Consider the following 22,971-nt stretch of genomic DNA (forward strand, 5'->3'; position numbering starts at 1 on the left):
CCTCTGCCTCTCTCTCTCTCGCTCTGCCCTTGTCCCTCCCTTTCACTCCCTCTCTGCCCCACCCGGTTTGTAATACCAACTTTTTTCAAGCAGACCACCATATTCACATGCCGAGAAGGCCAAGGTGACCTGCCTAAATTACTATCACCCCGTAGCACTCCCATCTATTGCCATGAAATGCTTTGAAGTGCTGGTCATGGATCACATCAACACCATCATCCCAGACACCCTGGACCAACTCCAATTCACATACCGGCCCAACATAGCCACATATGTCTCTAATCTCTATTGCACGACCCTCACCCACCTACACAAGGATGCTGTTCGTTGACTGCTGTTTATTGACTCCAACTCAGCATTTAACAACATAGTCCCTCCAAGCTCAGGACCCTGGGACTGAACACCTCCCTCTGCAACTTGATCCTGGATGGGCCGCCCCCCCCAGGTGGTGAAGGTAGGCAACAACACAGCTGACCATCAACACTGGGCCCCTCAGGGGTGTGTGCTTACCCCTACCTATATGTACACAGTTCCCTCAATTACCTCGTACCCCTGCACATCAACTCAGTACTGGTATTCTCCGTATATAGCCATGTTACTTTTACTCGTTATTGTTATTTGTGAATTTATTCCCTGTGTCACAATTTTTTCAGTCTTTATCTTAAACTCTGTATTGTTGGAAAAGGATCTGTAAGTAAGCATTTCACTGTTAGTCTACACCTGTTGTTTATGATTTAGCAAGTTGTTTGATTTAGCCAGTCTCTCTTTCTCTACTGAGTTGAGTACTGCAAATAATCAGGCTACATACATTAGCATGTCTGCTAATGTTTTCTCCAACATGTGCTTTGAGAAGCAGAAAATGGTTGTTAAAGTTAAAACAAATGACCCATTCAGCTAACCCCAGAGTTGACCCATGTGATTATAACCAAACTTAATCAGCACTAATGCGACATGGCTCTTAAAACTTTTGCCTTATGGGTTGAGCCATTCGAACCTGCTAAAACCTGTTAAGGGTTGCAGTGTGTGTGTGTGTGTGTGTGTGTGTGTGTGTGTGTGTGTGTGTGTGTGTGTGTGTGTGTGTGTGTGTGTGTGTGTGTGTGTGTGTTAGAGAGAAAGAGATATTGTCAGTATGTTTCAACAAATAAACCTAACCCTGTGGACTAATGGCACTCAATATATTCAAGAGAGACTTACAGAAATCTGATATGTTTGATTCCCAAATCCCCTATTTTGGGAACAACAACCAGTACATAATGGGGACCAACGATCAGTACATAAAGATAACTTCACAATGTAATAAACATTCTGTTATACAGGGCCTTTACTTTTCCTGTCCTTTGTTTCGACATTTTGCCTCAAAAAGGGACACTGCAAATAAACGTTTGCACCTTGCAGATATTTACACAAAAAGTGGAAAAAATGTGTTTAAACAGTTATAACCACACCTTTAAACATCCAATAATCTTTTCAGGAAGTAATAATACGCCTAGTAGCCTACACACAGTGGAAAAACACTTATTCCGATATGAACTTGGTTAGTTGAGTATCAATAATACCGATGCTCACTCTTGCCAAAGTGGGAATCAAAATGGTGGAACCACTGCAGAGTCTCTCAGTACGGTGCAATGGTTTGGAGGGTGTTCGACATCATGAGCTCCAGCACTTTTTCTGCAGCAAATATGGATGAGAAGTGACCCCAGGTGGACATTTAGAGCATTGCTTTCTCAGAGAGACAATCCAGAACTTCATTGGCATCACACACAAAGCAGACAATGTAGAACTTGACAAGAATAAATACATATCTATTTTAATGTGGAATATACTGAAATTCATGGGTACTACATTAATAAAGTCAACAATAAAATATGAAAGTTGAAACATAAGTGAAAACAATGACAATACATATGGAGTAGAGATAAGGGAGAAGCTAAATGTGGAAGTTTAGGCAATATCATCTGAGCTCAGCCATTCTTTAGGTTATTGTCTCCCTCTATTGGTAAAAACTACAAGGGGGCAGAAATTCAAAACTGACCTTAGATCAGTTTCTTGGGGCAACTCACTTCATCATACATCATCCTGCAAAACACCAGATACAATAGTCATTTACAACATTAACAATGTTAGCACTGTATTTATGATCAATTTGATGTTATTTTAATGGACAAAAAATGTGCTTTTCTTTCAAAAACAAGGATATTTCTAAGTGACCCCACAACTTATGTTGCGAAGAAATCCAAAGAGGGTGGCCAGCAGAGATAGTTGGGATGGGCTGAGGGAAGCTGAGGGTTGGGATGTGGAATTGGAGACAAGTGGTAGTGGAGTTGCTGAGAGGGGGATAGAATGATGGTCAAAGATAAAAGTATAACAAATAAAGTCAAAATAAAACATAATAAAAAGTACATTTGAATGACACTGAGGGGCAGTTTTTACAACTAATGCAGGTTTGCCTGAGGCTGATGCTGTACAGGTATTTGTACGTATGCATATACACACACTCTCATTCAAATGCACACATACATGGACACACACAGATGTAAAAAGTGCCAGACATGCACACAAACAAATATAGTTGGGTTTGCTGTTATGATTTTAGTTGTCCTTGGTGACCTTGTTTTCCTTTTCCCTCTGTCTCTTTATTTTTAGTTAATTTTTTGGGGTTGTTGGTGCATTGGGGGGGTTCTTGGGGGGGGGGGGTCTCAGATGGTTGAGGGGTAGCTCTTGGGGAACTGTGGGGGGATCTTGGAGGGTTGGGGTCCCTGTTTTTGGCATTGTGGAACATCTGTCGACGTGCCCTTGGGCATGGTGTTGACTCTTTATGCTTCTTCTGTGTGTCGCTCTGAATGGGAGTCTGTTGGATGACTGCTGTGGTGTAGTTGTTGAGCGGCTTCACTGCAAGTATATTGTATGTTTTGGATATTCAATGAAATAAAATATATATATTACTTTTCATCGCCCATACTGTCTGTCTGTCTCTGTCTCTGTCTCTGTCTCTGTGTGTGTGTGTGTGTGTGTGTGTGTGTGTGTGTGTGTGTGTGTGTGTGTGTGTGTGTGTGTGTGTGTGTGTGTGTGTGTGTGTGTGTGTGTGTGTGTGTGTGTGTGTGTGTGTGTGTGTGTGTGTGTGTGTGTGTGTGTGCGTCTCATACAATCTCAGAGGAGCAGAGGTGAGAATACACATTTTCTCCACAGATTCCTGATGGTTAGTTTATGCTTTTTCCTTTTACATGAATGATTAGTGGTGCCATGTGTTTGTCCAAGCATGTTACTGGTGATAAATGCCTCTGCTGTTTTGTAAAGGATAACAGCCAAGCCATCTGATAAGGATGAGTTGAGATTACTTAAATGTGCTGGTTGGTCTTATTATCTTTTGCTACACTGTATAGTGTCGACATCTGTTTGGGATGAATAGGATGAAAGTCAAGTGATATTTGGAGTGGTACCAGACAGAATCCCTTTATGGCACTAAACTTTTTACCCATAAAAGTCTAAGCAATTGTTCTATGATATCTACTACCTTAACATATATGATAACATGACCATCTAGCTATTTGGTTCTCTATTTTAGGGGACCTGGGGGTATCAGAAACAAATGTGTAAAAGTTATTTGATGAAACCGGGGTGGATTCCTGCTTTACACATGCAGGATGTCCTAGTCCAGAGGTTACCAAACGTTTACTGCACCTTAAATTGGCACTGGAATATCCAGGGGCCCCAACATGATATCCCCTAGTTAATGCTGTGCCGGCTGTCCAGACACATAATAATGACATGAAAGCACATTCTTATCGCGTAAGGGGTCCTTAGTTGACACTAAAAGGTTGCATTATATACCCATTTGAAGAGAAAAAAGTAATTAATTTGTTTGGTAAAATTACAGATTTTCTCAGGGGACCCCATTTCCATTTCAGGGGACTCCACGTGTGAAATGCCAAAAGATAGATTATACACTGCTCAAAAAAATAAAGGGAACACTAAAATAACACATCCTAGATCTGAATGAATGAAATATTGTTATTAAATACTGTTTTCTTTACATAGTTGAATGTGCTGACAACAAAATCACACAAAAATTATCAATGGAAATCAAATTTATTAACCCATGGAGGTCTGGATTTGGAGTCACACTCAAAATCAAAGTTGAAAACCACACTACAGGCTGATCCAACTTTGATGTAATGTCCTTAAAACAAGTCAAAATTAGGCTCAGTAGTGTGTGTGGCCTCCACGTGCCTGTATGACCTCGCTACAACGCCTGGGCATGCTCCTGATGAGGATCAGGTGCCGGATGGTCTCCTGAGGGATCTCCTCCCAGACCTGGACTAAAGCATCCGCCAACTCCTGGACAGTCTGTGGTGCAACGTGGTGTTGGTGGATGGAGCGAGACATGATGTCCCAGATGTGCTCAATTGGATTCATGTCTGGGGAACAGGTGGGCCAGTCCATAGCATCAATGCCTTCCTCTTGCAGGAACTGCTGACACACTCCAGCCACATGAGGTCGAGCATTGTCTTGCAGTAGGAGGAACCCAGGGCCAACCACACCAGCATATGGTCTCACAAGGGGTCTGAGGATCTCATCTCGGTACCTAATGGCAGTCAGGCTACCTCTGGCGAGCACATGGAGGGCTGTGCGGCCCCCCAAAGAAATGCCACGCCACACCATGACTGACCCACCGCCAAACCTGGAAGATGTTGCAGGCAGCAGAACGTTCTCCATGGCGTCTCCAGACTGTCACGTCTGTCACATGTGCTCAGTGTGAACCTGCTTTCATCTGTGAAGAGCACAGGGCGCCAGTGGCGAATTTGCCAATCTTGGTGTTCTCTGGCAAATGTCAAAGGTCCTGCACGGTGTTGGGCTGTAAGCACAACCCCCACCTGTGGACGTCGGACCCTCATACCACCCTCGTGGAGTCTGTTTCTGACCGTTTGAGCAGACACATGCACATTTGTGGCCTGCTGGAGGTCATTTTGCAGGGCTCTGGCAGTGCTCCCCCTTGCACAAAGGCGGATGTAGCGGTCCTGCTGCTGGGTTGTTACCCTCCTACGGCCTCCTCCACGTCTTCTGATGTACTGGCCTGTCTCCTGGTAGCGCCTCCATGCTCTGGACACTACGCTGACAGACACAGCAAACCTTCTTGCCACAGCTCGCATTGATGTTCCATCCTGGATGAGCTGCACTCCCTGAGGCACTTGTGTGGGTTGTAGACTCCGTCTCATGCTACCACTAGAGTGAAAGCACTGCCAGCATTCAAAAGTGACCAAAACATCAGCCAGGAAGCATAGGAACTGAGAAGTGGTCTGTGGTCCCCACCTGCAGAACCACTCCTTTATTGGGGGTGTTTTGCTAAATGCCTATAATTTCCACCTGTTGTCTATTCCATTTGCGCAACACCATGTGAAATTTATTGTCAATCAGTGTTGCTTCCTAAGTGGACAGTTTGATTTCACAGAAGTGTGATTGACTTGGAGTTACATTGTGTTGTTTAAGTGTTCCCTTTATTTTTTTGAGCAGTATACATGGCAAACAGGGACATGGGGAGAATCTCAATTGCACACTCCTCACAAATGCCAGAGGTGAGGTCCCTTCCTCTGACCTTCTCCTGCAATGGGTTTTGAGAAGGAGGCGAGGAGAGAGGACATGAGGAGTATGCAATTGAGATTCTCCCATGATATCCTACCTGACTGTCACTATCCCTGCCCTTGGGTCAAGTTCTAAGAGAGGACAGAGGAGGCCATCTTGCACCAAGCAGAAGTTCTCTATCCTTTCTCTCTGGGGATGGATTCACATATTAAAGACAACTTACATTATTCTGTGAAGTTTTCCCTGTGGTTGGAAACCAAAATTATTCGAATCCCTTCCATTTCTCCCCATCCCTCCCTTACTATGTAAAAACATGATAAGAAACAGATACCATTGTCCAGACCAGTTGAAACAGTGAGTGCACTGCTTAAGTGCTGTCTTGGCTTTAGACACAGTGGTCAAATACACTAACAAGGGGTACATCCTCAATGGCACCCTATTCCCTATATAGTGCACTACTTTTTACCAGAGCCATATGGGTCCTGGTCATAAGTAGTGCACTATATAGGGAACAGGGTGCAATTTGAGATGCAGCCAAGGCCTTTTGGAGGATTATACAAAACTGTCAGAGAGAAAGTTCCAGATACTCTGTGCATGCCTCAAATGGTACCCTCTACCCTATTTAGTGCACTAATTTTGAAAGGGCATGGTCAAAAGTAGTGCACTAAATAGGCAATAGGGTGCCATTTGTGATGCACCCTTAGTCTGCTGTGCTTTGTGCGGGCCCTGATCAGAAAGCCAACAAAGTTATCTGTGAGATGTCCGCTGGAATCAGAAGTAGAACACAAGTTGTGTTTTACTGACAGGGTCTTTGTTGAAATGAAAGATATGAAAGCCTGGATTGAGGTGTTATCAGCTAGAGAATTCTATCTAACTCTAAGGTGGTTCGTTGGCAGAGAGGTTTTAGACAGGGTGAATCTGAGTCTTTGTGGCCACAGATAGTCTGTGACCAAGATAGACTGTGACCAAGAGGTTGGCAAATAGGTTTCAGTAGGAAGGGTGTAGTGTAGTGGTTCCGAACTCCGGTCCTTCGAGTACCCCCAACAGCACACATTTTTGTTGTAGCCACAGACAAAAACACCTGGTTCAACTCATTGAGGGCTTGATGATAAGTTGACATGTTGAATCAGGTGTGCTGTTGGGGTACTGGATGAGTGGGGAAACACTGGGGTTGTGGTTTGCCTTGCCTGGCTCTTAAAATGGGTGAATCTGAGTCTGCGGTTACACAGATAGTAGTCTCAGCTTGTAGTGGCTTTTCTGATCTGATCTGAATAAAGAATGTGAGATATTTCTCTTCATGTTTTCTTTTTTTGATTGAAACAAAGCATGCCTTTCATACTTGAATGACTGCTCAGTGCTCAGCTGGTTCAATCTGTGCTAGCAGACCAAGATGAAGAGCACAACAGTCAGAGGATGTCTTCAACACAACACTTCACTAACATGACACGACACCCCCGAAAAGGAGAGAGAAGAGACAACATGGGCGTACTTTGCCCTCAGTTATCATCCCATGAGAGAAGTATCCTTGTAAAACTGTCCATGCTTTGAAGGTTGTTTGAAACTAAACAGCACCATCCCCACCCACTGAGATGTTTTACTCACACTAAGTTTCTAGGCAAACAAGCTGTTATTTGCATGGAACATCTTTAAAGGGAAGACTGTAAATATGTCTTTCTTTGTTTCTCATTCCCATCTGATATTCTAGAGTGCTTTTGATGGTTTTATTTGCATGTCTTGGAAGTTTTAAACATGTGGTTAAAACATGGGCCTGTTTGAGAAGAATCACTCAGGGCTTAGATACAGTTTTGTCTTCATGAACTAGTAAATGATTCCTGACAAGATTAATACTAAGAAAAGGTATTAAATAATAGCTTCTTTCTGCAGTGTGATCTCCTTCAAGTTGACAGTGATGGCAAATGCATTCTGCCTTTCAACCACATGAGGGTATCTTCGAGATCTAAAGATCATTGACAGAGCAAGAGAATTAATTGTGTCCTGAAAGTATCCTACATTATATATATAGTTGTTATTTAGGGATTGAGTGGTTATATTGTGTGTCACCCCATGTATGTCCTACCTGTTTCCACAACAACCAATGTTATGGTGTCTCTTTTATCAGTTGAAATGAACAGGACCTGTCATGCATGCCTTCACAAGCAATTGATGGTTTTACAATTGTTTTTACGCGAGCCTTTTACTGAATGGAACATAATTCAATGAGACCTGTTGAAGACATAATGTCCAGAAATATCTGTATCCTACCTAACACCATAATACCAATAATATAAATGCATAAAGCACAGATTTTAAAGACAGTATTGATCACATGGATTCATTGATTGAATGAAAAAAAAATATTTGGGAGCCAAATAGTCGAAGTCTCGTCTCTCTACCGTTGTCCCGTTTGGTTTTAACAGGGGGTGGGCGGTTTAGCACTGTCATACTCCCTCCACTGTGTCTCCCTCTGCAAATGATAAAACAGTGTCTCTTGGGAGGCGAAAGCGGCACATCCCTTTTGTCCCGGAATCTAAAATCCACCCCATCAGTCCAGGAAGACAACCACATTCACACCACTGCCGTCAAGAGATGCCCCGTCCAGTCTCCGCGCCCGAAGCCAACGCTACTACCGGGGGGCTTGGAGCTGCATAGCACCAACGCTCCGCCGACTGACCCAAAGAAGGGAACAGAGTTTTTTTGATACGAACACCCAGGACTACTTATCTTTTAAAGGAATTATCTAGCTAATTTCATTTTCCCCTCACTAAAGCAAGCAGCGGTCGTTGTGTTCAATGACACCATGCTCATTGTCTCGTCCCGCAGTGCGCTGCTGTCCGTCTACTATCCCCAGATCTTCCTCATCCTCACCAGCGGTAGCTACCTGTAGGTTGGCACGTGCTTTTTACCCTTCTCTCCAACAGGTGCTTGTAGAGAGAGCCATGTGATGGTGTGCATTTGTAAGATCTCTTTACATATTGAATCTCTATTATACACCCATTTAATTAATTTGTTGATTAGGACATTTACGCACGTGAAAAGTATGTGTAGTGTATAATGCAATTTCACTATAAAATGATCAACTCAAATAAGCTATTGGAACTTATATAATAGCCTATTATAAAATACTGGGATGGTATTGGCCTTTACATTAAATTGTTCGTGCCAAACAACAAATATATGTTTGGTTTTGTGACTGAAAATTGAATATTAATAACAAAACCTACAAGAAAACCACTTAACAAGAATAAAAACGTTTAATGAACATTTAACATGTCTGTTGAATAGCTTAATTTAAACGTTATTTGACTAAATGTATTTTCCAACTTGCCTAAAAGTGGTACAGTCAATGGAGAGCTGCTCCAACTTCCCAAACGGACAAATTAAATTAAATCAATATTTTGATGGATTTATAAATGACTTATGTTATATTCACAGTGTTCAATAACTAAATTGATGAGCTTACCTGACTCGTAGGATTTGCGCATTGCAGCATGACCATGTTCCAGGCACGCTATTTTTGTAAAGCAACATATGGAAAAGAGCAACATGTCGCTGGATGACATCCTGTGTTCTGTAGACAGTAAGACTGCACAATTGGTTATTTCTTATTACATTATGAGACCCAGGCTCTCACAGAACGAATGATTCTGCACAGATATGTCTCATACTTGTACAGACAGACCTGACCAATACCTAAAACAGTCATTGTTGAGGTTCATGGCTTTAGTTAAAATGTGGGAATAAACGGCTATTAGTCAGAGTTGGTTTGTTGTCTGTTCTTCATCGGCCAACCATTGTCTGCTTTTGTTCATTTTAAATCCTGATTCAGTGACCCGAAGTAAATCTTACACACAGTGGTCCTTTAAAATTTATGAGGGTCAAGTTGCAGGTTTTGCTTGTTTATCTGAAGTTAGTATTTAACATGTGTATTTGTCAGTCTCAAAACATAATCAATCAAGTGTAAACCAGAAGTTATTGGCAAATACAATAGAGATATTGGCCCATTACTGTGATTCGACTCATTTCAGGGTTACGGCAAGCCACACGAGTCACGCTCCCCATCCCTTTCTCTTTTTGTAAGAGGGCGGTGGAGCAGGGTCGTTCCTAAACTGACTCAGATCTATAAGGTCACAATAAACAATCTCAGTGACCTGCTTTTCTCGAACCAGGAATGTGTCTTAAATCAGCTGTGTGTCTAAAGTGCTCTATCTAGATTGATAGCGAAACTACCTGCGAGCCAAACCAAAACCTGACTGATATGAGGGAACAATGTTGCCCATGGGAGGACCTGTAGAATCTGTAGCTACAGTCCGTGCCACGCCGACTCTGCCCTGCCAACTCTATGTCTTGATGATTAACTATCTCCCCCCCCCATAGGGCACTGTCCTCGGTGGTAGCTTTGGGCGCTAACATCATCTGCAACAAGATCCCTGGGCTAGCCCCTAGACAGCGTGCACTCTGCCAGAGCCGCCCGGATGCCATCATCGTCATCGGTGAGGGTGCCCAGCAGGGCATCAATGAGTGCCAGTACCAGTTCCGCTATGGCCGCTGGAACTGCTCCGCCCTGGGCGAGAGGACCGTCTTCGGACAAGAGCTGAGAGTAGGTCAGTCTACCTGCTGCAATTAGTCTAGTCAAATGCACATACCTTGTTAGGGGGTGCTGGGCTGAAGAAAACTTGTAGGGACAGTTTCCTGAAGCTGATTAACCCTATTCCTGGACAACAACAACAAAAAATCGATGGAGATTGCCCATTGAGCTTGCTTTTTAGTCCAGGACTAGGCTTAATCTGTGTCTGGGAAATCACCCTGTATAGATGAAGTAGGACCCGCAATGTTGTGGGTCATACTTCATCTCTACTCTACATTCTCTACAGTGTGGCCGCTCCACACTGAGAAGGATATAATAATAGTTTATGATGATGATGCAGTGATTGCATCAGAATGCCCACCAGAGCAAGCATTGGTGAGAGGTGAGCATCTGATTGTGCCAACTGGGCAGAATGAGAAGTCACTGGCTTTTCCTGTGCCCCGATGAAAACGTATAGGTCTACTGTCAGTGACTAGTACCTAACTCACAGTCCAACCAATGCAGTCCAAGGTGCATGACACAAAGCGTAAGCTGGATATCTAAAAAAAAAAATCTGATCAACCACTCTTAAAGGAAAATGAAAGTTCAATTAAAGTTGTTTCTGTTGAACTTCCTTTTTCTTCCCAGTGGCTATGTTCAGACCAGGGCACTGGTTACAGGAGAGGTTATGGTAGTCAGTTCAGAGCAATACAATTTGGTGAAGGTGGGAGCGATAGCTATCATCATGGCCAATTTGGTTGTTGTAGTGTGTGTGGTGCTACTCCTGCAATAGAAGCAACAATGAGAGGTTCACAAACTAGACCTCCTCTTCCTTAGAATGAAGAGTGATGCTCTATGGTTAGTGAAACTACTTCAGTGAAATCTTCCAGTGAGAATATTATTCTTTCACCATCATCCTCCTTCAATAACCACAGTGAATACCGTACTTTTATTCCATAATATTAGGCATACGGGAACAATTGAAACTTGAAGCCTGACTAAAACCAGATCAGAGTGATGTTTAGAGATTATGAGTATAGATAGTTAGGAGAGGTTGCACTTCTAAGGACACTGTGGTTCATTTTCACACAATAATTATTATAGATCTACTGTATTTAGGACAGTCAAGCCCAGAAGCAGGACAAACTTCTACACAATGAGGTCACATGTAGGACTGACTGTTGTAGGATTGAAACCCCTTCAGGACACTAGCAACACAGTATTCCCCTATTTTTTTTAATTTCCCACAGCACACCAGTGGTATTGGTCTTATAAGTCTTATATAAGTTGTCTATCAGTCAGAAATGTTTTGTTGCGGTCTCACTGTGGTTTGGGAACTGTGTTTAATCCAACAGCTCTGGAAACAATCACTTCTCTCACAGACAGGCGGACTGCTGGATCGAGGATTCATTTAGTTGTTTTGTTAGAGGAAAGGAAATGTATCTATTCCTCTGTTCACCGTGGTGTGTTAGGGTTATGGTGTGTTTGGTGGCTAATAGGGACACTCAGCTTGTCCCTCTACTGACTGTATGTGTTGGGAGAGTTTGATATGGCAAGAACTCTGTCGATCTACTGGGAAGTTATGGTAGGACTCACCTCTTGGGTTGCTGTTGGTAGTGATGAAATGTTGGATTTGTCATTCACAGGGCCTGGACAGGCTCATCCTATGGTCAGTTGATCCATTCGAGTTCATGCATATGTAAAGGCATCACAGGTGTCAAGAAGTTCCTCTTCAAACACTTAATCTGATTGACCTGCAAGAACAGGAAACATACACCATAACTACTGAGTGAGACCCGAGTTTCTGTCTTGACCACTAATCAAGGTCAGCTACAGCAGTTAAAATACCCACAACAATGGAACCAAGCATGTATTACTCTACAATCAAAACACATTTTATATGCTGGGGACGACATTTGGCAGCTCGAGGAAAACCTTCACTATTCTACATTTACTGAAAGGTCAGTTTCCCTGGTTCAGACTGATGAGAGAAGACTTCAGAGTTTGTTTAAAGTTATGGATCAGTGAGCCACAGAGCTAATGGGATCTACGAGTGAGTTTGTCAGGTTGGAGAGAAGCCACCCCATTGCCTTCCACTAGACACCATGCATTAATACGCAGGTTGTTGAGGAGAATGGAACCCAACATAGTATCTTGATTGAGGCAAGAAATATCCTATTACAAGGACAACGAAATAGTAATGTTATATACAGTTGAAGTCGGAAGTTTACATACACTTAGGTTGGAGTCATTAAAACTAGTTTTTCAACCACTCCACAAATTTCTTGTTAACAAACTATAGTTTTGACAAGTTGGTTAGGACATCTACTTTGTGCACGACACAAATAATTCTTCCAACAATTGTTTACAGACAGATTATTTAACTTATAATTCACTTATAATTCAATTCCAGTGGGTCAGAAGTTTATATACACTAAGCTGACTGTGCCTTTAAACAACTTGGAAAATTCCAGAAAATTATGTCATGGCTTTAGAAGCTTCTGATAGACTAATTGACATAATTTGAGTCAATTGGAGTTGTACCTGTGGATGTATTTCAAGGCCTACCTTCACACGCACTGTCTCTTTGCTTGACATCATGGGAAAATCAAAAGAAATCAGCCAAGACCACAGAAAAAAAATGTAGACCTCCACAAGTCTGGTTCATCCTTGGGAGCAATTTCCAAATGCCAGGAAGGTACCACATTAATCTGTACAAACAATAGCACGCAAGTATAAATAGCATGGGACCACGCAGCCTTCATACCGCTCAGGAAGGAGATGCCTTCTGTCTCCTAGAGATGAACGTACTTTAGTGATGAAAAGTGCAAATCAATCCCAGAACAACAGCAAAGGACCTCGTGAAGATGCTGGAGGAAACAGGTACAAAAGTATCTACATCCACAGTAAAATGAGTCCTATATCGTCATAACCTGAAAGGCTGCTCAGCAAGGAAGAAGCCACTGCTCCAAAACCGCTATAAAAAAGCCAGACTATGGTTTGCACATGGGGTCAAAGATCGTACTTTTTGGAGAAATGTCCTCTGGTCTGATGAAACAAAAACAGAACTGTTTGGCCATAATGCCCATTGTTATGTTAGGAGGAAAAAGAGGGAGGCTTGCAAGCCAAAGAACACCATCCCAACCGTGATGCACGGGGGTGGCAGCATCATGTTGTGGGGGTGCTTTGCTGCAGGAGGGACTGGTGCACTTCAAAAATTAGATGGCATCATGAAAAATAAACATTATGTGGCTATATTGAAGCAACATCTCAAGACATCAGTCAGCTTGGTCGCAAATGGGTCTTCCAAATGATTAATGACCCAAGCATGCTTCCAAAGTTGTGGACAACAAAGTCAAGGTATTGGAGTGACCATCACAAAGCCCTGACTTCAATCCTATAGAACATTTGTGGGCAGAACTGAAAAAGCGTGTGCGAGCAAGGAGGCCTACAAACCTGACTGAGTAACACCATCTCTGTCAGGAGGAATGGGTCAAAATTCACCCAACTTATTATGAAAAGCTTGAGAAAGGCTACCCGAAACGTTTGACCCAAGTTAAACAATTTAAAGGAAATGCTACCAAATACTATGTTAGCATTGTATGTAAACTTCTGACCCACTGGGAATTTGATGGAATAAATAAAATCTGAAATAAATCATTCTTTCTACTATTATTCTGACATTTCACATTCTTAAAAAAAAGTGGTGATCCTAACTGACCTAAAACAGTGGATTTTTACTTGGATTAAATGTCAGGAATTGTGAAAAACTGAGTTTAAATGTATTTGGCTGAGGCGTATGTAAACTTCGACTTCAACTGTACAGTAATTAATTTCCTTTCCATGCTGTAAATGTGAATGCGTTTGTTCTGAAATGGAAAGCGGGTCATTTGAAAGTCTCTTACGGGTATTTATCGATGCTTTGATGGTGTAGTTTGACAGAATGATCAATGGTACAGCAGATGTGAGAATGTATCATGAGGTTGTGGGTCTATAACCCATGATAAGTTACCACCACCAGCTACAAAAACAATATGAGTAATGTTCACTTAACATTTATCTAGCATCTTTAAGCGGATTTGTGTGTTTATTAACATCTAATAAATCATTTACAAGACGTTACATTACATCCATAAACAACTTGTCTAGAGTGAAGGTAGTGAGTTCAATAACGCTACATTGTCAGCTATAGAATGACAAATGTGTTGGCTGAAGCAGAAACCAACTGGCACACATTAAGTGCACTTATAGATAGGATAATCCACACTGAACAAAACTATAAACATAGCATTTAAAGTGTTGATCCCATGTTTCATGAGCTGAAATAAAACCAAATGCAAAAAATATTATTTCTCTCAAATTTTGTGCACAAATTTGTTTACATCCCTGTTAATGAGCATTTTCTCTTTTGCCAAGATAACCCATCCACCTGACAGGTGTGACATATCAAGAAGCTGATTAAACAACACGATCATTACACAGGTGCACCTTGTGCTGGGGACAATAAAATGCCACTCTAAAATGTGCAGTTTTGTCACACAACACAATGCCACAGATGAGCGTGCAATTGGCATGCTGACTGCAGGAATGTCCACCAGAGCTGTTGGATGAGAATTTAATGTTAATGTCTCTACCATAAGCCGCCTCAAATGTCATTTTAGAGAATTTGGCAGTACGTCCAACTGGCTTCACAACCGCAAACCACGTGTATGGCGTAGTTTGGGCGAGCGGTTTGCTGATGTCAAATCAAAATCAAATCAAATTGCATTGGTCACATACACACGGTGAGCAGATGTTAATCCGAGTGTAGCGAAATGCTTGTGCTTCTCGTTCCGACAGTGCAGTAATATCTAACAAGTAATCTAAGAATTTCACAACAACTACCTAATACACACAAATCTAAAGCGATGAATGAGAATATGTACGTAGAAACATATGGATGAGCGATGGCCGAGCGGCATAGGCAAGGTGCAATAGATGGTATAAAATACACTATATACATATGATGTGAGTAATGTAAGATATATAAACATTATTAAAGTGGCATTATTTAAAGTGACTATTGATCCATTTATTAAAGTGGCCAGTGATTGGGTCTCAATGCAGGCAGCAGCCTCTCTGAGTTAGCACCACCCTCTGAAGAGCCTTGCGGGCAGTGCAGTTGCCATACCAGTTTGTTAGGGTTTTGGGGGACAAGCCAAATTTCTTCAGCCTCTTGAGGTTGAAGAGGCGCTGTTGTGCCTTTTCACCACACTGTCTGTGTGGGTGGACCATTTTAGTTAGTCTGTGATGTGTACGCAGAGAACTTAATCAATCGATGTATTTATAAAACCCTTCTTACATCAGCTGATGTCACGAAGTGCTGTACAGAAAACGTTCCACCTTCTCCACTGCTGTTCCTTCGATGTGGATAGGGGGATCCTCCCTCTGCTGTTTCCTGAAGTTCACGATCATCTCCTTTGTTTTGTTCATTTTGTGTGAGAGGTTGTTTTCCTGACACCACACTCCGAGTGCCCTCACCTCCTTCTTGTAGGCTGTCTTGTCATTGTTGGTAATCAAGCCCACTACTGTTGTGTCATCTGCAAACTTGATGATTTGAGTTTGACGCAGTCGTGGGTGAACAGGAAGTACAGGAGGGGGCTGAGCACCCACCCTTGTGGGGCCCCAGTGTTGAGAGTCAGCGAAGGGGAGATGTTGTTTCCCACCTTCACCACCTGGGGTGGTGTCCAATTGCACATGGCGGAGTTGAGACCCAGGGCCTCCAGCTTGATGATGAGCTTGGAGGGTACTATGGTGTTGAATGCTGACCTGTAGTCAATGAATAGCATTCTTACATAGTTATTCCTCTTGTCCAGATGGGATAGGGCGGTGTGCAGTGTGATGGCGATTGCATCGTCTGTGGACCTGTTGGGTCACCGTTGTGAACAGAGTGCTCCATGGTGGCTGTGGGGATACGGTATGGGCAGGCATAATGTCACGTGACTAGGGGGTATTCTAGTTTAATATTTCTATGTTGTTTTCTAGTTTATTTTTCTACTTTGGTGTTTTGTATGATTCCCAATTAGAGGCAGCTGGTAATCGTTGGCTCTAATTGGATTCATATTTAAGTAGCTATTTTTCCCACCAGTGTTTGTGGGATATTGTTTTGTGTTTGTGCATGTGCACACATAGTCACGTTTCATTGTTCGTTTATTGATTTATTGTTTTTGCTTTAAGTTTCACTTTGAAATAAATACGTGGAACTCAACATCCGCTGCGCTGTGGTCCCATTCTTACGACAACCGTGACACATAAGCTATGGACAACGAACACAATTGTATTTTACTGATGGCAATTTCCATGCACAGAGATAGCGTGACGAGATGCTGAGGCCCTTTATTGTGCCATTCATCAGCCGCCCAGTTCTTCTATGGCCTGCATACTAACCAGACATCTATTTCCTTATATGAACTGTAACTCTAATTGTTGCATGTTGCATTTATATTTTTGTTCAGTATATATACTCTATAATACTATAGTACATATACTACTATAGTAATACTATAGTATATACAGTACTTTTTACTGTATCTGCTGTACAGACACAGATACAGTAAGGCTCCTGTGGTCAACCAGCAGATGTCACTTGGGGTTTTATCAGTGGAGTCTTACCCAGCCCACCTGTTAAAAATTAGGGCTCTGACGAGAGTCAGTTAGAAAGAGACTATCAAATAAGGAATGGTAGGTATTTATTAGCCTGTTACAGGTTAATTACATTAGACTAGTAAAAGGCCAAATTGCAGTCAGGTCACCTAGTAATGTAAAGTGTGGATGAATTTTGTTGTAGTGGGCCACAAGCCTTTCATTAGGCCACAGCATAAAATACTATACTGTATAGTAACACAAACTCATATTATGTACTGTAATGCACTACAACTCACCTAGAACTAGTGCAAGATAACTCTTTGCCGCTCTCTCCCTCTCTCTCCGCCCCAGGCAGCCGAGAGGCGGCGTTCACCTATTCCATCACGGCGGCTGGCGTGGCACATTCGGTGACAGCGGCGTGTAGTCATGGCAACCTGAGCCAGTGTGGCTGCGACAGGGAGAAGCAGGGCTACCATGACCAGGAGGAGGGCTGGAAGTGGGGAGGCTGCTCGGCCAACATCAAGTACGGCGTGGAGTTCTCCAGACGCTTTGTGGATGCCCGAGAGATCAAGAAGAACGCCCGACGTCTGATGAACCTGCATAATAATGAGGCAGGACGAAAGGTAAAATGACTGACTCTGCTTGTCTTATTGTCTGGGGTTTTAACACACCTAACAAACATGTAGTTGTTTCTGTAGTGATCTAGAATATCAGACAATAGAATATAATACAACTCAATCAGGAAAGTATACTGAACAAAAATCTAAATGCAACATGCAAAGTGTTCGTCCCATGTTTCATGAAGTGAATTAAAAATATCCCGGAAATGTTCCATACGCACAAAAAGTGTATTTCTCTCAAATTTTGTGGAGAGATTTGTTCACATCCCTGTTAGTGAGCATTTCTCATTTGTCAAGATAATCCATCCTCCTGATAGGTGTGGCATATCAAGAAGCTGATTAAACAGCATGATCATTACAAAGGTGCACCTTGTGCTGCGGACAATAAAAGGCCACTCTATAATGTGCAGTTTTGTCACACAACATGGATGTGTTGTTTTAGAGAATTTGGCAGTATGTCCAACCGGCCTCACAACCGACCTCCACAGCCGGCTTCTCCACCTGCGGGACCGTCTGAGACCAGCCAACTGGACAGCTGATGAAACTGTGGGTTTGCACAACCAAAGAATTTCTGCACAAACTGTCAGAAACTGTCTCAGGGAAGTTCATCTGTGTGCTCGTCTTCCTCACCAGGGTCATGTCCTGACTGCAGTTCGGTGCCATAACCAACTTCATTGGGCAAATGCTCACCTTCGATGGCCATTGACATGCTAGAGAAGTGTGCTCTTCACGGATGAATCCCGTTTGTTTTCTCTGGATTGATGTGTATGACAGCGTGTTCCAGTTCCCAGCAATATCCAGCAACTTCTCACCGCCATTGAAGAGTGGGATAACATTCCACACGAAACAATCAACAGCCTGATCAACTATATGTGAAGAAGATGGTTTTCTGGTTTTCTGATCCACGCCCCTACCTTTTTTTTAAGTATCTGTGACCAACAGATGCATATCTGTATTCCCAGTCATGTAAAATCTATAGATTAGGGCCTACGGAATTTATTTCAATTGACTGATTTCCTTATATGAACTGCAACGCAGTAAAATCTTTGAAATTGTTGCATGTTGCATTTATATATTTTTTCAGTGTAAATATAAGTTCAGAGGAGACCCCATCGCTGTGCTATTATGCTATACTAGTTTAAAAACAGAAGGTTTCTAAATGTGTGTGTGTGTGTGTGAGAGAGCACATGCGTGTGTGCCTGCCCATGTGTGGGTGTGTGCGTGAACTCGCCCCTGTGTGTATGTGTGTGTGTGAGCGGAGGGAACGCAAGGCCGGGCAAACCGGCTGCCAAATGGAGTCCTGCCATAACCCTGCAGTCCCATTCATTGAAATACAGAGCATTAAGTCAGGATGCAGGATATTATTGCAAAGTCTCTCTCTCTTCCTCTCTCGTTGGCAGCCCCCAAAACCATGTTGCTGCACCACTGCACACACTGAACCAACCTAATCAAGAGCCAATTCCCCTAACTTGATAGCAGGGCAGATCAAGTGCAACAGGCTTGATACACTCGTGCATGATAGGCTAGTCGGTTACAGTACTGGCCACACAGAAGTTTTTAATTCCTATTGACAATGCATCTAATGTCAACACTGATAGATATTACTTTGTGTTAGAATTTGCTATTCTTTTTTGGGGAACATTAGTCTACATAAACATTTCAGATTTGGTCACAACTAAACTCAGCAAAAAAAGAAACGTCCTCTCACTGGACGTTTCTGGCCCTTGCTACATATTCTGGCCCTTGCTACATATTCTGGCCCTTGCTACATATTCGTCGCCAGACCCACTGGCTCCAGGTCATCCATAAGTCTATGCTAGGTAAAGCTACGCCTTATCTCAGCTCACTGGTCACAATAACAACACCCACCTGTAGCACGCGCTCCAGCAGGTATATCTCACTGGTCATCCCCAAAGCCAACACCTCATTTGGCTGCCTTTCCTTCCAGTTTTCTGCTGCCAATGACTGGAACGAATTGCAAAAATCGCTGAAGCTGGAGACTTATATTTCCCTCACTAACTTTAAACATCAGCTAACTGATCGCTGTAGCTGTACACAGCCCATCTGTAAATAGCCCACCCAATCTACCTACCTCATCCCCATATTGTTTTTTATTTAATTTTCTGCTCTTTTGCACACCAGTATTTCTACTTGCACATCACCATCTACTCATCTATCACTACAGTGTTAATTTGCTAAATTGTAATTAATTCGCTACCATGGCCTATTTATTGCCTTACCTCCTCACACCATTTGCACACACTGTATATAGACTTTCTTTTTTCCCCTATTGTGTTATTGACTGTACGCTTGTTTATTCCATGTGTAACTCTGTGTTGTTGTTTGTGTTGCACTGTTCTGCTTTATTTTGGCCAGGTCGCAGTTGTAAATGAGAACTTGTTCTCAACTAACTTACCTGGTTAATTAAAGGTGAAATAAAATAAAATAATACATTTTAAAATGTTAAAAACTGTCAACTGCGTTTATTTTCAGCAAACTTAACGTGTAAATATTTGTATGAACATAACAAGATTCAACAACTGAGACATAAACTGAACAAGTTCCGCAGACATGTGACTAACAGAAATGGAATAATGTGTCCCTGAACAAAGGGGGGGTCAAAAGTAACAGTCAGTATCTAGTGTGGCCACCAGCTGTATTAAGTACTGCAGTGTATCTCCTCCTCATGGACTGCACCAGATTTGCCAGTTCTTGCTGTGAGATGATACCCCACTCTTCCCGGACATTCCTGGGGGGAATGGCCCTAGCCCTCACCCTCCGATCCAACAGGTTCCAGGCGTGCTCAATGGGATTGAGATCTGGGCTCTTCGCTGGCCATGGCAGAACACTGACATTCCTGTCTTTCAGGAAATCACGCACAGAACGTGCAGTATGGCTGGTGGCATTGTCATGCTGGAGGGTCATGTCAGGATGAACCTGCAGGAATGCTACCAAATGATGGAAGAGGATGTCTTCCCTGTATCACACAGCGTTGAGATTGCCTGCAATGACAACAAGCTCACTCAGATGCAGTGACACACCGCCCCAGACCATGACTGATCCTCCACCTCAAAATTGATCCATCTCCAGAGTACAGGCCTCGGTGTAACGCTCATTCCTTCGACGATAAACGCAAATCCGACCATCACCCCTGGTGAGACAAAACCGTGACTCATCAGTGAAGAGCACTTCTTGCCAGTCCGATCTGGTCCAGAGACTGTGGGTTTGTGCCCATAGACGACATTGTTGCCAGTGATGTCTAGTGAGAACCTGCCTTACAGCAGGCCTACAAGCCCTAAGTCCAGCCTCTCTCAGTCTATTGCGGTTAGTCTGAGCACTGATGGAGGGATTGTGCGTTATTGGTGTAACTCGGGCAGTTGTTTTTGCCATCCTGTACCTGTCCCACAGGTGTGATGTTTGGATGTACCGATCCTGTGCAGGTGTTGTTACACATGGTCTGCCACTGCGAGGATGATCAGCTGTCCGTCCTGTCTCCCTGTAGAGCTGTCTTAGGCGTCTCATAGGCCAGTTGCAATTTATTGTCCTGGCCACATCTGCAGTCCTCATGCCTCGGTGTCTAAGGCATGTTCACGCAGATGAGCAGGGACCCTGGGCATCTTTCTTTTGGTGTTTTTCAGAGTCAGTAGAAAGGCCTCTTTAGTGTCCTAAGTTTTCATAACTGTAACCTTAATTGCATACAGTCTGTAAGCTGTTAGTGTCGTAACGACCGTTCCACAGGTGCATGTTCATTAATTTTTCATGGTTCTTTGAGCAAGCATGGGAAACAGTGTTTAAACCCTTTACAATGAAGATCTGTGAAGTTATTTGGATTTTTACGAAATATCTTTGAAAGACAGGGTCCTGAAAAAGGAAAAAGGATTTTTTTTTTTTTGCTGAGTTTGTATAACTCAACCCTAAATGGTAAACTGTCATCTGTCAAATGTGTCCCCTAAATATATCCGTAAGACATCAAAACTTAAATCGCACATGAAACCAAGTACAACGTTATACAGGTTCTGGTTACATAAGAGTTATGGTCGTTTATTCTGTCCATTGTGGTCCTTAAAAAGGTCAAGTTAGTAAGAGAGTAGAGGCTTGAGCCATAAGTTATTTTCACTTTATTTTTTTACATAGCTGGCATCACTGTCCAGTTGGGGGATTTGAGATATATAGTCCATAAGGACTTTAGGCTATATTGCAGGGGATGCCCTTAGTTGATAGACGTAATGTATTGTAGAACTGTTGAATGGAAAATACAATTTGTGGATATGTGGGCTGACCTAAACTCTTTCATACAAATCTCCAATTCACATCACTTTGAATTAAGTAGTTAAGCTACCTAACTATTCAACATTTGGGATTTGCCAACTCTTACTCAAAGCATTTATCTAACCCTCGGGTCATGTCAACCTTTTCCAAACCTTGTATCCAACCCTCTTCTCTCCTCTCCCTCAGATCCTGGAGGAGCATATGAAGTTGGAGTGTAAGTGTCACGGCGTGTCAGGCTCCTGCACCACCAAGACCTGCTGGATCACCTTACCCAAGTTCCGGGAGATTGGCTACATCCTGAAAGAGCGCTACAGCGAGGCGGTCCAAGTCGAACCGGTCCGGGCCTCCCGTCTCCGCCAACCATCCTTCCTTCGGCTGAAGGAGGCGCGGGGCTACCAGAAACCCACGGACACAGATCTGGTCTACCTGGAGAGGTCTCCTAACTACTGCGAGGAGGACACGGCGACAGGGAGCACAGGGACACGGGGGAGGCTGTGTAACCACACGTCACCCTATACCGACGGCTGCAATCTGATGTGTTGTGGTAGAGGCCACAACACCCACCAGTATACCCGCGTGTGGCAGTGCAACTGCAAGTTCCAGTGGTGCTGTTTTGTGAAGTGTAACACGTGCAGCGAGAAGTCTGAGGTGTTCACCTGCAAATAAAGGATGGATGGACAAGCAGATGGATGGAGGGGACGGAGGGATGAAGGACGGAGCTGGGAAAAGGGACAAGGCAAGGCCATGAGAGAGGATACAAGGAAGGAAAAAAGGGTACTAGGACGTGGACTTAGTGGGGAAGGACTTCAGGAGGGACTCTACAGAGTGGACTTGGAAAATTGTTCGATTCTTCACGGCTTCATTTTGCACATTGAACATCCTATTTGATTTTAAAAAACAAATAAATGTACTAAAATGACTTTGAGAGAAATTACTTTGAGAAGTAGGCAAATAATGTTTTCTTCTTATGTGCTGACTGAAAAACTGTGATGCAGATATACTATGTGTTGCAAGATATTGATGAAGTGCAAGGATTGTGGTTGTTCTCCAACCAAGCAAATCTGTTATTGGAAACATTGCGGACCCAAACTTGATCAAGTGCAGTTTTCACCTCCTCGGTAACACTGCTCATAAAAGCAAAATAACCTCGACATCTGAAACAGGGAAGGGAAGGAAAAAAAACGGATTAACTGACATAATTACAACCTCAAACTGGAAACAGTACATCAGCAAAGTACCTTTTGACTGTGTTGCGAGACGGATGGAGAGAAAGGAGCGTGGTTTCAAAAGACTGGTGTAGAATGGTGGTGTACCTTG

General features: G+C 42.9%; 1 protein-coding gene across 1 annotated transcript; it reads left to right on the forward strand.

Annotated features, from left to right (window-relative positions):
• Positions 1–8,374: 8,374 nt before the first annotated feature.
• wnt7ba (wingless-type MMTV integration site family, member 7Ba) lies at positions 8,375–22,320 on the forward strand. The gene is made up of 4 exons (XM_064937960.1): positions 8,375–8,457; positions 9,952–10,178; positions 17,117–17,388; positions 21,841–22,320. Exons 1-4 carry the CDS (start codon positions 8,375–8,377, stop codon positions 22,318–22,320), a joined length of 1,062 nt encoding a protein of 353 aa, XP_064794032.1.
• Positions 22,321–22,971: the final 651 nt, after the last annotated feature.

This window comes from Oncorhynchus masou, chromosome 26, assembly GCF_036934945.1.
Source record: "Oncorhynchus masou masou isolate Uvic2021 chromosome 26, UVic_Omas_1.1, whole genome shotgun sequence".
Classification (NCBI taxonomy): domain Eukaryota; kingdom Metazoa; phylum Chordata; class Actinopteri; order Salmoniformes; family Salmonidae; genus Oncorhynchus; species Oncorhynchus masou.

What these genes read in the sequence shown, in the direction of transcription:
- wnt7ba (XM_064937960.1), top strand. Translation starts at nt 8,375, where the DNA reads ATGCTCATTGTCTCGTCCCGCAGTGCGCTGCTGTCCGTCTACTATCCC. An exon ending in CTCACCAGCGGTAGCTACCT is followed by an intron (nt 8,458 to 9,951) that starts GTAGGTTGGCAC and finishes CCCCCCCCATAG; the next exon opens with GGCACTGTCCTCGGTGGTAG. An exon ending in CGGACAAGAGCTGAGAGTAG is followed by an intron (nt 10,179 to 17,116) that starts GTCAGTCTACCT and finishes TCTCCGCCCCAG; the next exon opens with GCAGCCGAGAGGCGGCGTTC.